Source organism: Oncorhynchus kisutch, linkage group LG19 (genome assembly GCF_002021735.2).
Source record: "Oncorhynchus kisutch isolate 150728-3 linkage group LG19, Okis_V2, whole genome shotgun sequence".
NCBI lineage: Eukaryota > Metazoa > Chordata > Actinopteri > Salmoniformes > Salmonidae > Oncorhynchus > Oncorhynchus kisutch.
The window spans coordinates 17,042,885-17,058,888 of NC_034192.2; the positions used below are offsets into that span (position 1 = coordinate 17,042,885).

At 46.2% G+C, this 16,004-nt stretch overlaps 1 protein-coding gene across 1 annotated transcript in view; it reads left to right on the forward strand.

Moving 5' to 3' along the window:
• LOC109864391 (TBC1 domain family member 22B-like) overlaps positions 1 to 11,299 on the forward strand; it is a 170,981-nt gene extending 159,682 nt beyond the window's left edge. Inside the window, exon 16 of the mRNA XM_031798280.1 lies at positions 7,326 to 11,299. Coding sequence (XP_031654140.1) covers positions 7,326 to 7,454 — 129 coding nt within the window. The 3' untranslated portion in view covers positions 7,455 to 11,299. The remainder of the gene's footprint in view (positions 1 to 7,325) is intronic.
• Positions 11,300 to 16,004: the final 4,705 nt, after the last annotated feature.

Below are 16,004 nucleotides of genomic sequence, written 5' to 3' on the forward strand. Positions count from 1 at the left end.
CTGTATCCTATTGTCAAGCATTGTGGGATATGCTTGTGATGGCAGCAACATATGAGGCAGTCACACTCCCAATCTGTTCTATCACAACTACCAGGACAGACATGTATCTTAATCAGACAGAAGTTTACACCTTCTCATCTCTCAGTGTAGAGGTCTTAATAGACTCACGGGCATAACTCACAACAGCTAGAAGCTAAATGACAAGCATCCGACGTGCTCCACACATCAATCTCTACTCCCAAAAGAAATTATGGAAATGATGCCATTTTTGGGGGTGTATTTGTACACATACAAAAGCCGGCATTCAATCAATGGCAAAAAATTACAAACAAATTGTGAGTTATGGCCTTGAGTCTATTACACTGAGAGATGAGAAAGTGTAAACTTCTGCCTGATTAATACAATGCCCCCGCCGTTCATCAGAAAAACTTGTAATTTTGTCCAAACTCATTTAAACTGCATGTAGAATCACCACGCGAGAGTGATTTGGTGTAGTTGTAGCGCGTGCACTCGCACGCACACACACACACTGAGGGAGAGAGAGACAAATAGAGGTGTAGAGAAAAGGAGCGAGAGAGGAAGGTAGAGAGCTAGAGGCAGGACCTCCCATGTAAATTGTTTTTAATACACTCTGTTAATGGACTTTCTCACATGGGCCGTATGAATCCACTCAACAGAGGCATTTACTGAAAAGAGTAATGTAGGGGGGAAAAACAAAAGAAAAAACACAATACTGTGGATGTAATTGTATACACACTCCCCCTGCATTGTTCTCGCTCTCTCCCCCTGCATTGTTCTCGCTCTCTCCCCTGCATCGTTCTCGCTCTCTCCCCCTGCATCGTTCTCGCTCTCTCCCCCTGCATCGTTCTCGCTCTCTCCCCCTGCATCGTTCTCGCTCTCTCCCCCTGCATCGTTCTCGCTCTCTCCCCCTGCATCGTTCTCGCTCTCTCCCCCTGCATCGTTCTCGCTCTCTCCCCCTGCATCGTTCTCGCTCTCTCCCCCTGCATCGTTCTCGCTCTCTCCCCCTGCATCGTTCTCGCTCTCTCCCCCTGCATCGTTCTCGCTCTCTCCCCCTGCATCGTTCTCGCTCTCTCCCCCTGCATCGCTCTCTCTCTCCCCCCTGCATCGCTCTCTCTCTCCCCCCCTGCATCGCTCTCTCTCTCCCCCCTGCATCTCGCTCTCTCTCTCCCCCCTGCATACGCTCTTCTCTCTCCCCCCCCTGCTCGCTCTCTCTCCCCCCCTGCATCGCTCTCTCGCTCTCCCCCCTGCATCGCTCTCTCTCTCTCCCCCCCCTGCATCGCCTCTCTCTCCCCCCTTGCATCGCTCTCTCTCTCTCCCCCCCCTGCATCGCCTCTCTCTCCCCCCCTGCATCGCTCTCTCTCTCCCCCCCTGCACCGCTCTCTCTCTCTCCCCCCCCTGCATCGCTCTCTCTCTCCCCCTGCCCATCGCTCCTCTCTCTCCCCCCTGCATCGCTCTCTCCCCCCCCCTGCATCGCTCTCCTCTCCCTCCCCCCTGCATTGCTCTCTCGTCCCCCCTTGCATCGCTCTCGCTCTCCCCCTGCATCACTCTCTCCCCCTCATCGCTCTCTCTCCCCCCCTGCCATCGCTCTCTCCTCTCTCTCTCCCCCCCTGCATCGCTCATCCTCTCTCCCCCCCTGCATCGCTCTCTGCTCTCCTCCCCCCCTGCCATCGCGCTCTCTCTCCCCCCCTGCATCGCTCTCCTCTCTCCCCCCCTGCATCGCTCTCCTCTCTCCCCCCCCTGCATCGCTCTCTCTCTCCCCCCCTGCATCGCTCTCTCTCTCTCTCCCCCCTGCATCGCTCTCTCTCTCTCCCCCCCTGCATCGTCTCCTCTCTCTCCCCCCCCTGCATCGCTCTCTCTCTCTCCCCCCCCCTGCATCGCTCTCTTCTCTCTCCCCCCCTGCTTCGCTCTCTCTCCCCCCCCATGCATCGCGCTCTCTCTCTCCCCCCCTGCATCGCTCTCTCGCTCTCCTCCCCCCCCTGCATCGCGCTCTCTCTCCCCCCCGCATCGCGCTCTCTCTCTCCCCCCCTGCATCGCTCTCTCTCTCCCCCCTGCATCGCTCTCTCTCCCCCCCTGCATCGCTCTCTCTCTCCCCCCCTGCATCGCTCTCTCTCTCCCCCCCTGCATCGCTCTCTCTCTCCCCCCCTGCATCGCTCTCTCTCTCCCCCCCTGCATCGCTCTCTCTCTCCCCCCCTGCATCGCTCTCTCTCTCCCCCCCTGCATCGCGCTCTCTCCCCCCCTGCATCGCGCTCTCTCTCCCCCCCCTGCATCGCGCGCTCTCTCTCCCCCCTGCATCGCTCTCTCTCTCTCCCCCCCTGCATCGCTCTCTCTCTCTCCCCCCCTGCATCGCGCTCTCTCTCTCCCCCCCTGCATCGCGCTCTCTCTCTCCCCCCCTGCATCGCGCTCTCTCTCTCCCCCCCTGCATCGCTCTCTCTCTCTCCCCCCCTGCATCGCGCTCTCTCTCTCCCCCCCTGCATCGCGCTCTCTCTCTCCCCCCCTGCATCGCGCGCTCTCTCTCCCCCCCTGCATCGCGCGCTCTCTCTCCCCCCCTGCATCGCGCGCTCTCTCTCGTTGTCTCTCCCTGCCTGTCGCTCTCTCCTGCTAACTTGTGTGGCCCTTCGTGTATGTTACCCACAATACCCAGGACCTCCTGATGAACAGAACTGTTGGTTAAGTCGCCCGTAATCAATCACCCGTCTGTGGTGGTTAGTTGGTTGTGTCTGCGTTGGTGCGTGCAAGCGCAGTACACAGTAGAAGGGTTGAGACTTCTTTGCAGTATGATAGTGACTGCCCCTGCGTTCTCCATCAGTGATCAATAAACACCACACCAGGGCGCCATGCGACTCTGATGCTGACGAGGGGGCTAAGTCGATTTTTTTTCTTTCATCCTTACTCACAAATCTCCTAAAAGTAGTTATCACTCCCAACAACAGTGTCCTGTGGTGCGGCGCTCTGCCTTGCTGCCAGACTGTCATTCGAGACCTGCAGTTTATCGCTGTGTCTGTGTGTCTGGCTCGGCCCAGACCCACCGCAGTGAGCCAAAAGCACAGCTAAATAATTAAGCTGCTTCTTTCTGTCCCCCGCTTCGCTATGTGCCACCTGCGAAACGGACAGGACTCAGTAACCATAGTTGCCGCCTCAATACAGTGATTTCAGAGAGGATGAATAAATACATGTCGCTATTGTCTTAGATGCTCTTGCTGCTTTCTGTTTGGCTCTATCTTAGGAGGTGATTTAATGGACTCGAGGACAGATTGGAGAAACAGGGTTGTGAATTCATCTCTACTGGGTCTGTGAGGTTTCCTCTGTGTCTGTGGCTGTGTCTCTGCTTGTGCCTTCATCTCGGTTAAACCAGAGCTCAAATCTTCCATAATGTGTTAGTCCATTACTATCCCCAAGAAGCACTGTCACACACACACACACACACGCTAAGCGCATACAGTCCACCCTCTATCTATCCACTTTGATCTCTCGTTAAATCTGTGGGGAGAAAAGACCAAAGAGTCCTCTTGAGAAGTACCAGGCTTTTCATTTGACTTAATGCAATCTGAGCACCATCCAGGAATGTCCTATTCAGTGTACAATTGAGTCGATGGGTGTTGGGTTTACCTTTTTGTGCAGGTGCTTGGAACTGTACTTTGCATAAGTGGTCGACTTGAAAGGCCTTCTAATTCCTAAAGAGGATGCTTCAGCACATGGACCCGTCCTTTTCTAAACGATGTGCATTTCTGCCACTGGCCTTGCTTCTTTAGAGAGGCTGTTAATTGTTCCGATGTTCTGAGGGGCCTCTTTTGATGCCGTTATCAATGTGACTCAATCAGACATTAGACACACGCGTTGTGCCCCTACCTGTGTTAGTAAAGTGATTTCTGCAGCAGCCTGTGAGATGTGTGTAATTAAGGTATATTAAGCTCATTAGCGGAATATCAATGATAGCCAACAGCTGGTCATTAGAATGTTTAAGTCATGAATGAAGGACTCTCACCAGCCAGTCACCAGGGAGGTGGGTTTGACTACTAGCTTATTCTATACATTAGGTAGGACACTGAACACCTATGAGTTGTCCTATAGAATGTCCTCTGGAGGTCCATATACTCCATTATGTACCATTATATGCAGCACTTTACACTGTGCTCGACCGCCATATCCAGCTTTCTCACATTTGCGTTTCTAGGATGTTTGACAATGAAACTAACACTGTGCCTCTGACTAAACTAGTCAACAAACAACATGGCCTTGTCCATTCAAATGCTCCCACATACACAACAAACGTATGTGGACGCCCGCTCGTCGAATATCTCATTCCAAAATCATAGGCATTAATATGGAGTTGTTCACCTCTTTGCTGCTATAACAGCCTCCACTCTTCTGGGAAGGCTTTCCACTAGATGTTGGAACATTGCTGCGGGGATTTGCTTCCTTTCAGCCACGAGCATTAGTGAGGTCGGGCACTGATGTTCGGCAATTAGGGCCTGGCTCGCAGTCGGCATTGCAGTTCATCTCAAAGGTGTTCGATGGGGTTGAGGTCAGGGCTTTGTGCAGGTCACTCAAGTTCTTCAAATCCAATCTCGACAAATAATTTCTGTATGGACCTTGCTTTGTGCACGGGGGCATTGTCATGCTGAAACAGGAAAGGGGCTTCCCCAACTGTTGCCACAAAGTTGGAAGCACAGAACCGTCTAGAATGTCATATGCTGTAGCGTTAAGATTTCCCTTCACTGGAGCTAAGGGGTGAGCCCGAACCATGAAAAACAGCCCCAGACCATTATTCCTCCTCATCCAAACACGGGGAAATCACATTTAGAAGATGTTATTGTTCAGATAGCTCCGAAACTATTGGGATATGTGATTTGTATGCAACCTGCTGTGTGTTGTCAGATATTCAAATGAGCGTCAGAATTGATTTGCATTAATAATGATATCTGTCGTCAGTTTTTTTTTCTTTTTTCCTCCTACTCTGTCAGTCAGTGTTTAGCGCTGGTGGAGTTGTGAACATGTGAGACACACATAAGCAAGCAGGTACGCGCACACTCCTATGCACAGAGAGACATGTACACACAGCCATCTTATTGGACGAACCAAAGTAGGCAGCTACACAGTGCAATGGTAGGGAAAGCATTTTGCGCAAGTGTCACTGTCACCCCAGGCCGGGCCTGTCTCTGTTACTGCAGGAAGTGTTAACCAGATTCATTCCCCCCTCATCAGGCCCCAGTCAGAGGGCTTTATTAGGCTGGAGATGGAGGTCCTGCCATCCCAGCCCCACTAACACACACTAATGCATCAATCTAGTGGGGGGGGTCTGGCAGGGGCTGGGCTGGGGCTAACTGTAACTCCATAAGGCTTTTTTTTTTTACTTTGTCTCTCGTCGTTCCAAGTCATTTCAGAAAGCCGGGGACACCGACCACCTCAGGTTGACCTGAAATGGTTTCTGTAGTTTAGAAACAAATAATATAAGCACTCCTGCAACATAATTATGATTGATTGCACACAAATTGTCTGTTTTAATTTATAGGATTGACATAATATTCAATAATTGTAGTACCTAACGTCACCACCGTTTTTTTTAACAATGAGGTATCCGAAGAGGTCAAAGGACATCAACGGACCCACAACACACCACGCCAATCCAACCCCAACAACGTGTATATATTATCAGTTTTCTATTTAACATTTATTTTATATAACTAGGCAAGTCAGTCTAGGAACAGTGGGTTAACTGCCTTGTTCAGGGGCAGAACGACAGATTTTCGGTAACTGGCCCAAAGCCCGAACCACTAGGCTACCTACCGCCAAATAAGTATGGAGCTGTGGGTCAGAATGTTGTTTCTTCACCCTGTTTTTTTTTTCTGTTCAGAGGAGTTAGTCATCCTGATAATACCAGGTTCCGACCCATGGTGCTGTTATGCTATTAGATGATCATTTCTTTAAGACCCCCCCCCCCCCCCAATTGTTAAAGGGATAGTTCACCTAAATTACAAAATACATTTTTTTTTCATACATTTTTCATAAATTCTTTTCATAATTTTTTTTGTCTCTGGACCAGGTATGACAGCAGGCCATGCATGCTTTGGTTTTGTTTACCTGGCCAACGATAACTTTTTAGCGTTTATGGCATAAATCCAATGCAAGTCAGTGGTACCTATATTAGCATTTTTGCGCTTCATATCCAAATCATGGGAACTGGTTAATAACATTATTTTACGTTTCAAGCATATTTTTCTTTCAGTCCCACAAAAAAAAATGACATCAAAGCGCCCATGCAATGCACTCACTCAGTCACTCAGAAACTTCTCTTTCTTGTGTCTTCCTGCCAGCTAGTTTTCTAGGCTATTTAAGGATACTATGATCATCACGTTTCACATTGGATTTATTAACAACAATAAGGAAAGATGTGATTTGAATTCTGGTGCCGCTGTACACACAAGCTTGTTAGCTAGCCTCGGCATTGAGCCAACCTTTCCGACGTTCAAAGTTCCTCCGTATATTAGCCGCTTCTCCGTAGCTAGGTATCTTGCTAGGAGATAATTATTTGATTCAGTAAAGTAATGATAGGCCTACTAATATCCTGAACGCATTATAATGCATGTCTTATCATGATGCCCAGAGCTTTAAGCCAAGGCCCTCTCTCTTGTACACTCCCCACCCCGCAACATTTCAGTCGCACCCTACACTTCTCTGCCTATCAAGCATACAAACAACTAGCTTACCCGGTCCATAGAAAGCTGCTCTATCAGCACTGATTGGTGGAGTCATTTAATGAGCTAAATGTAAAGTAAAAAAGAACTATATAACCAGTACTACTTTCTGGTTCAAACAGAAATTATGGTGGTCGTAACAGTGGAACGGAACGAAAAACACAGTGGTTCTGTTCAGAACGAAACGACACGCGACGGATTGTTAAATAGAATTACTCGCTGATTAAAAGTGTAAGTGTGTTCTGTGATGGTGCTTCTGCTTCACTGGTTGGTGTTATAAAGCAGGCGGTGTGTGTGTGAGGCGCTCCTTACTGAGACACCCTCCCAGCTCCTCTCACTACTGTTGCCCCTGGCGACACCTTCACATTCACACACTGCAATGTTCAAAGAGTGGTGTGCCCTTCTCTTCTCACTTGGTTCTCGCTGTCTTTCTCTCTCTGGCCATATCAATTTGTCTGTGTCTAACTGCACTCCTCGCTCTCTCTCTCTCTCTGCCGCTCTCTACTTCTTTCTCTCTCTCTCTCTACCTCTACCCCTCTCTACCTCTACCTCTCTCTACCTCTACCTTCAGCGCCACTAAATCCTTTTGTTGTTTCTTTCTCTGCCCCACAGGGTCTGATGATTCTGCTGCAGAACCTACCCACCATGCACTGGGGCAACGAGGAGGTCAGCGTGCTCCTGGCTGAGGCCTACAGGCTGAAGTTTGCCTTCGCTGATGCCCCCAACCACTACAAGAGATGAGTGTGGGCCCCTGACAGCTAGCTACTTGAACCCCTGACAGAGGCCCCCTGGTGGACAGATGGATGGATGGAACCCCTCCTTGACTTTCTTGTCCCTCTGCAGTCCACAACCGTTGCTACTCGTAGATGAAAACAAAAGCGTTTGCGTCACAAATGGCGCCCTATTCTCTACAAAATGCATTATTTTTGACCAGAGGCCCAAGTAGAGCACTATGTAGGGAATAGGGGGCCATTTGGGAAGCCATTGCTTCTTGGTATGTGTGTACCGTTCTAACCGACTGTTCTTCTTGACTCCTCTTCTCTTTGTTCTTAACCATGAAATTACATTTGTGCAACACTCCAACAACATCAATGCCTGTCCCATCGAAGTAGACCCCAACCAAAACAGACCTCCAGTCAGTGTGGTAGTGCAGATCTAGCTGCAGACCCATGGATGACTGTTCTAGACTGTCCTGTACTGTTTGTCTGTGACTGGCCACCGTCCCCAAGGAACTCAGACCTTCTCCTAGAGGCCCAGTCACATTGAGTGGATCTCCACAGCAGGCGCAACATGTCCCGAGACCTAATGAATGAATTGTCTGAACGAACCTTGTTTGTGTGTGTGTGGTGGGGGGGGGCGGCAGAGAGAGGTCTTTTGTACTTGGTTGATATGTCACTTTTAATTCCTAAGGAAACTGAGGACACATGTCGTCATTCTAGTCATTCCTAGCTGGCATCGAGCTCTTCTTTCGTGTCCGTGCTTTCAGTTCAAAACAAGCAGTCAATCCCCCAGAGACAAGTAGGTTTTTGTTCAAAACAGAAACACATTCACTTAAAAGTGAATAATTAGATCAGGAAGTATCTTATTGTTATGAATGATTTCGTTCTGACTCTGACATGGTCCGCAGGGCTGGATCTAATGATGTGTCTAACAACACTCTCTGAACTATATTATGTAAGATATGGAATATTTGTCGGTTGGCTGAGGGAGAGATGAGTGTCGCGTGACTCTGCCTGACGTACGATCATCTCTGAACTACCTAATTGGTACTGCACCGTGCAGTGGTGAGCAGTCACCTTTTAGGCCAGGAGAATTCCTAGTGTGGTCACATGGCCAGAAAACTCGTACCCGTATGTATACGGGTTGGTAATGGCAGATTTGGGCACTAATAAACAACTAAATTGTAATGCAGTGGCTGTACAGTATCATGTCAGCACTGTATGGGTTTTGACTGACGGACATTCTGAACTTGAGCACCTCGCGCGACCTTGTTGTGAATGTGTTTTCAGTCAATTTACCTGGTAAAATAAAAACCAAAAAATATATACTTTTTTTTGTTGTCTTGAGTGAGGGAATTGCTGTACATTTTGAAAGATGAGAAATACCGCTTTAATGTCATAATCTTGCCAAACACCCATTAGTCCAAATGTGCACTTCACACTTCCATATCATAAAACTCATGTCATACAGTGTCAACATTTCTGATCACTATGTTTGATATACACTTACAAGATGATGTGGCGTCATACACTGGGTTGTTCTGAGCCTAATATTTGTCTGTTGTGAAGAAAATTTGCTGCGGCACACGCACCTGAATGCACTCAAGACTCCGTTCTATGTGCACCAGGATTATACATTGCATTCTGAAAGCAAGTAACATCTTATTTTATAACTTAGCTAGTCATGTTGGCAATAGAACAAGCTTTCACATGACGCCCACCTGACCCAGATTGCAATTTATAAATGGACTGTTTTTGGATTGCGTTAACAACAATAGTAATTGTGTAATGATGGGGATGCAGGGTTGTGTTCCAAACACAAGTGTATTTGTGCTAGTTCCTCAACGGCACAGCTAGGAGAAGCTCATGAAAGGCACCTTATAGTTGAAGACTCTGCTTTGAGTCATTTAAAGTGCTTTGAAATAACCTAGGAACTATGCACACTTTGGAGAGGTACATGGCCACAAGGAGACACCAGTTAGTCCTCTCACTCAAACCCTTGTCATTTGTTTTGTCTTATGTTGCACCTACCACACATTGTCCAGGAATGTACTTATGTTACTGAATATATCCAGAGTATTTTCGGATTTTATCAACAAATGCAGCGAAAGTACAGTAAATGTAGAAGGCACATCAAATCAAGTGTAATCATTTCCCCATAATCTCATAACTGTTCCCTTTCAACTGCTACCATGGTTATGCATATGCTTTTCATATTTCTTCTCGAAGAAACATTTCACGTTAGCCGTATCCATATAGTCAAATTTCCATGCGTGTACAAAGGGTTAAAAAATACTCCTCAAAACCCAGAAGTAGGACCATGAGTTTTGTGGTCAGAAAAAAACTTCTGGACTACGACAATTTGTAACTGATCATAGCCCAGAACTAGGGCCCATTCAGTTATTCAGTCTATTCAGGAACACTGACTGGGGATGTTAGGGTGGAATACGTTAACGCTCTCCATTTGCCTTCATTTGACTGCTTAGGGTTTTTATTTGATGTACCAAATTGTGATTAGTTTGTTTTTACCTGGTGTAGAGCCCTCAAACACAACTCTGGACTCAACCCAGTTCCACTCCTATTTTTCATTGTTCCCCTCTAATCAGGGACTGATTTAATCCTGGGACAACAGGTGGGTGCAATTAATTATCAGGTAGAACAGAAAACCAACAGGCTCCGCGTAGGTCAAGAGTTGTTATACCCCTTGTGTAGAGGGTGGATATACGATGTAAATTAGACGTTGAAATAATATTATGTACCACTTTTATCGTCAAAAACATCCTGCCAGGTAACGATGAAGACCAATCATTGTTGCATGAACTCCTCAATGGTGTGTGTGTTTATGTGGGTTGGGAGTGTGTGTATAGATGGGGCAGCTTAATACTCTGTATTTGAACCTCCTAAACTTCTTTTGATCATGTCCGTAATGTTTTTGCGCTCCAGGCCCAATTTCCTGTTCTCACATTGATTAGAAACTTTTTAAAAACTGCACTTGATAAAAGTACATTTTCTTCCCTTTTTTTATACGAAATATATTATTTGGAATCAGCTTTAAAAGAAACAAATGTCTCTCTCTCCCTTTTTTTTATATATATACTGTTTACATGAGCCTATTAAGTTGTGCCTAATGTAGAGATAGCAGATGATCATCATAGATATTTATTTTACCTTAATTTAAGCTCTGCAAATGAAACGAGAATGTTTATTCAGTTGATGCACTCACACTCTGTGTTTGCTAAGCCATGACAGTATCTGCATCCAAAATGGCACCCTATTCTATATATAGTGCACTACTTTCGACCAGATCCCTATGGGCCCTGGTCAAAGTAGTGCCCGATATAGGGAATAGGGTGCCTTTTGGGACGCAACCGATGAGTCCACAGAATCACATCAGTAAGTCTAGCAGCTGCCTTCTCTGGTGTCCTTATGTGTTTCAACTTGGTTTGATGTACCGAACAACCCTTACACACACCTTCGGTAAAAGTCAAAAGCCCCGTGTTGCCATGGTTACGGTGGTGACCAGGTGTCCGTCCGCTGGCTGGAGGCCTCGGACACACACACACACACTGGACGTTGCAGTCAGCATCTCATGGGGCATGACCTAACATGTTTGGTCTGTCTCCTAAAGCCTTTTTTGGGGGGGTTGTATTTTACTGTTGCTCGGTTTCTTTTCAGAGATGTTCAAATGTTTCTGACCAAACTAAGACTGGTCCTCTTTCCCTTCTGACTAAGACATGTGAAAGTGTGAATCTCATACAGTGGGGAGTGATCGTGATTTTCTTTTCTTTTTTTTAAATCCGTGTACAAAGAATGAATTTTGAAACAAAGATCTGTAAATAGAAAAGTGTAAATAAATGCTATATATGACCAAACTGTTTGTATACATTCATGGATGTACTGTAATATCATGCTTCAATATACCAAGGCTAAGGGCTGTACTCATGCACTCTGCTTTGTGTCTTGCAGAAGAACAGTCCTAGCCATGGTATATTGGCCATATTCCCCCCCCCCCCCCCTTGGGCCTTATTGCTATTATAAACTGCTTACCAACGTAATTAGGGCTGGAAAAATACATGTTTTGTCATACCCATGGTAAACGGTCCGATATACCACGGCTGTCAGCCAATCAACATTCAGGGCTCGAACCACCCAGTTCATAATATCAAATAAGATTACAAGAAGTGGATATATTCAACACCAGAATTACCCAGTGGGTTTCATGTCTCCATATCACACAACGAAAACATGAACATTACGTTGTTATTTAAATGACTCACCTAGGCTGCGGGCACTCTAACCCAGGCATGCAAGCAACTGCACAAATAAGCACTGCATTAGCTTCTACATTGATTGCGTAGACTGCTGTATTAATAACTTCTGTATTGTATGCGTGTGGTTGCTGCTCCCCACACAGACACGTAAACGCACTGCCTCGGCTGGTAAACAGGTTTGTTATGGTCCCTGTGGAGTGGTGGTGCGGCAGTGCCCCAGGTTTGGTAATTAGGCCCTTTTTAATGTAAGGAGGGAGTCTCTTGTTCTCCACCTCTTTTTTTTCTCCTTCCCTCTCATTAAGCTAACTGATGTTCACAGTGGCAGGAATTAAAAAGTCATTTGAATCACCTGGACTTCCTTAGTTGCTCACACATGGTACAGGTGGCATGGGCCTGTAGACGGGATGGGACTCGCAATGACCGCCTTTTACGGAGGTAGATTCGGCTGTAGGGCACGTACAGTGCTGTGCAGAGAAATATTGAGTTTGGCAAACGTTTGAGATGTATGATGGCTTAAACAACACCCTACACTGGTACTAAACTCAGCCAAAAAAGAAACGTCCTCTCACTGTCAACTGCGTTTATTATCAGCAAACTTAACGTGTAAATATTTGTACGAACAAAACAAGATTCAACAACTGAGACATAAACTGAACAAGTTCCGCAGACATTGGACAAACAGAAATTGAGCCTAGAAATCCCAGCCTATTGCAGACGGTGTGAGCACTGATGGAGGGATTGTGCATTCCTGATGAAACTCGATCAGCTGTCCATCCTGTCTCCCTGTAGCGCTGTCTTAGGCTTCTCACAGTACGGACATTGCAATTTTTTGCCCTGGCCACATCTGCAGTCCTCATGCCTCCTTGCAGCATGCCTAAGGCACGTTCACACAGATGAGCAAGGACCCTGGGCATCTTTATTTTGGTGTTTTTAAGAGTCCGTAGAAAGGCCTCCTTAGTTTTCATAACTGTGATCTTAATTACCTACCGTCTGTAAGCTGTTAGTGTCTTAACAACCGTTCCGCAAGTGCATGTTCATTAATTGTTTATGGTTCATTGAACAAGCATGGGAAACGGTGTTTAAACCCTTTACAATGAGGATCTGTGAAGTTATTTGGATGGTTATGAATTATCTTTGAAAGACAGGGTCCTGAAAAAGGGATGTTTCTTTTTTTGCTGAGTTTATATAATAGTGGTAAATTGGGTGTCATTTGGGATTTTGGATCAGAATTGTAATGGTGGCCATGTTCTCCAAGATGTTTTATTTTTTTAACTCGGCCAGTCAGTTAAGAACAAATTCTTATTTACAATGACGGCCTAACAAAAGGAAAAAGGCCTCCTGTGGGGACGGGGGCCTGGGATAAAAAATAAATATAGGACAAACACACATCGCAACAAGAGAGACAACACAACGCTACATAAAGAGAGACCTAAGACAACAACATAGCAACACAACATAACAACAACATGGTAGCAGCACAAAACATGGTACAAACATGATTGGGCACAGACAACAGCACAAAGGTCAAGAAGGTAGATACAACAATACATCACACAAAGCAGCCACAACTGTCAGTAACCGTGTCCATGATTGAGTCTTTGAATGAAGAGATTGAGAAAAAACTGCCCAGTTTGAGTGTTTGTTGCAGCTCGCTCCAGTCGCTAGCTGCAGCGAACTGAAAAGATGAGCGACCCAGGGATATTTGTGCTTTGGAATGCTTTAACAGAATGTGACTGGCAGAACGGTGTTGTATGTGGAGGATGAGGGCTGCAGTAGATATCTTAGGGGAGAGTGAGGCCTAAGAGGGTTTTATAAATAAGCATCAACCAGTGGGTCTTGCAACAGGTATACAGAGATGACCAGTTTACAGAGGAGTGCTGTGATGTGTCCTATAAGGAGCATTGGTGGCAAATCTGATGGCCGAATGGTAAAGAACATCTAGCCGCTCGATCTATAGATGACGTCTCCATAGTCTAGCATGGGTAGGATGGTCATCTGAATCAGGGTTAGTTTGGCAGCTGGAGTGAATGAGGAGTGATTACGATAGAGCAAACCAAGTCTAGATTTAACTTTAGCCTGCAGATTTGATATGTGCTGAGAAGGACAGTGAACCATCTAGCCATACTCCCAAGTACTTGTATGAGGTGACAACCTCAAACTCTAAACCCTCAGAGGTAGTAATAACACATGTGGGAAGAGGGGCATTCTTATTACCAAACCACATGACCTTTGTTTTGGAGGTGTTCCGAACGAGGTTAAGGGTAGAGAAAGCCTGCTGGACTCTAAGAAAGCTTTGTTGTAGAGCATCCCTTGGTGACAGACAGTGGCTGAGACAGCAGATACTGACTTTATACACTGCACTCTTTGAGAGCGGTATTTAGCAGACCAGCCCAAAGACCCCTCAGAGACACCAATACTCCTTAGCTGACCCACAAGAACGGAATGGTCTACCCTATCAAAAGCTTTGGCAAAGTCGATACAAATAGCAGCACAATATTGCTTAGAATCAAGGACAGTGGTGACATCATTGATGACCTTTAAGGTTGCAGTGACACATCCATAACCTGAGCAGAAACCAGATTGCATACCAGAGAGAATACTATAGACATTAAGAAAGCCAGTCAGTTGATTATTGACGAGTTTTCCAACACTTTTGATAAACAGGGCAAAATAGAAATAGGCCTATAACAGTTAGGATCAGCTTGATCTCCCCCTTTAAATAACAGAACCGTGGCTTACTTCCAAGCAATGGGAACCTCCACAGAAAGGAGAGACAGGTTAAAAAGGTCAGAGACAGGTTTGGCAATGATAGGGGCAGCGAACTTAAAGAGGGGTCAAGTTTAAGGAGCTCCTTTTGCACCTCAGACTTAGTGACTGCCTGCAGGGAGAGACTTTGTAGAGGAGCAGGGGAAACAGAGGGAGAAGCACCAGGGATAGTCGCATTAGCAGGGGTGGGAGATGAGGAAATGTTGGACAGCCAAGGAGGCATGGCTGAATCAAATAGGAATCCTTACTTAATGAAGTGGTGAGCTCAGCCATGTGCTTCTTGTCAGTAACCACATCATCAACTTTATGGGACATGGGCAGCTGAGAGAAGGAGAGTTTATTCTCTAGGTCTTCAACCGTTTTCCAGAACTTCTTGGGGTTAGACCCACAGAGAGAGAACTGCTCCTTAAAGTAACTAACTTTGGCCTTCCGGACAGCCTGACTGCACTTATTTCTCACTTGCCTAAACGAAAGCCAGTCAGCCTGAGTATACATGTGCCGAGCCTTTAGCCAAATGCAATTCTTGAGGTGGAGTAACTCTGCAAGATCACGGTCGAACCAGGGGCTGAACCTGTTTTTAATTCAAATTTTCTTTATGGGGGCGTGTTTGTTAACAATACCACTGAAAATATCAAAAAGAAGGTCCAAGAGTCTTCGACAGAGGGGATCAAGCTGATTCTATACTATTTTACAGAGGCCAGTTCATTAAGGAAGGCTTGCTCATTGAAGGTTTTTAGCATGTGTCTATGACAAATCAGGACAGGTCATATCACTGAGCAGCCATTACGAACACAGGCTGTAAAGCAGTGATCACTAAGGTCATTACAGAAAACACCAGACTGATACCGATCAGGATTATTTGTGAGGAAATCAGAGGAGAGTAGCCTTTTCTGGGTGTTTGGGAGTCATACCTTGTGGGATTGGTGATAATCTGAGAAAGATTTAGGGAGTCCCATTGCTTCAGGACTTGGTCAGGTGGTTTAAGCATGTCCCAGTTTAGGTCACCTAGCAGGACAAATTCAGGGGCCAGGAGAGAGCTTTGGGCAGGTAGGGTACAGGCCAGTGTTAATGGAGGACGATAGCACCCAGCAACAGTCAACAAAGACCTATTTGAAAGTTTAATGCTTAAAACCAGAAAATCTAATTGTTTGGGGACGGGCTTGGTGGAGACCACCGAGCCCTGAAGGTGAACCTTGGTAAAGATTGCCACAACCCCACCTTTGGAAGATCTGTCTTTCCGAAAAAGGTTATAACCAGAAAGATTAACATAAGTATTCAAAACACTTATTCCTTAACCACGTCTCAGTAATAACCAACACATCTGGATTGGAGCTGTGAACCAACACTTTCAATTGATCAATTTTTAGGTAATAAGCTACTAGTGTTAACGTGCAGAAAACCCAGGCTTTAACGAGAGCAGAAATCAGTGAAGCAGATATCAGAGCACAAGTCAGAATTAGGGCTGGCAACAGATGGGCCAGGGTGTACATGCACATTTCCAGATATCACCAACAGTAATACAATCAAGGCACGGC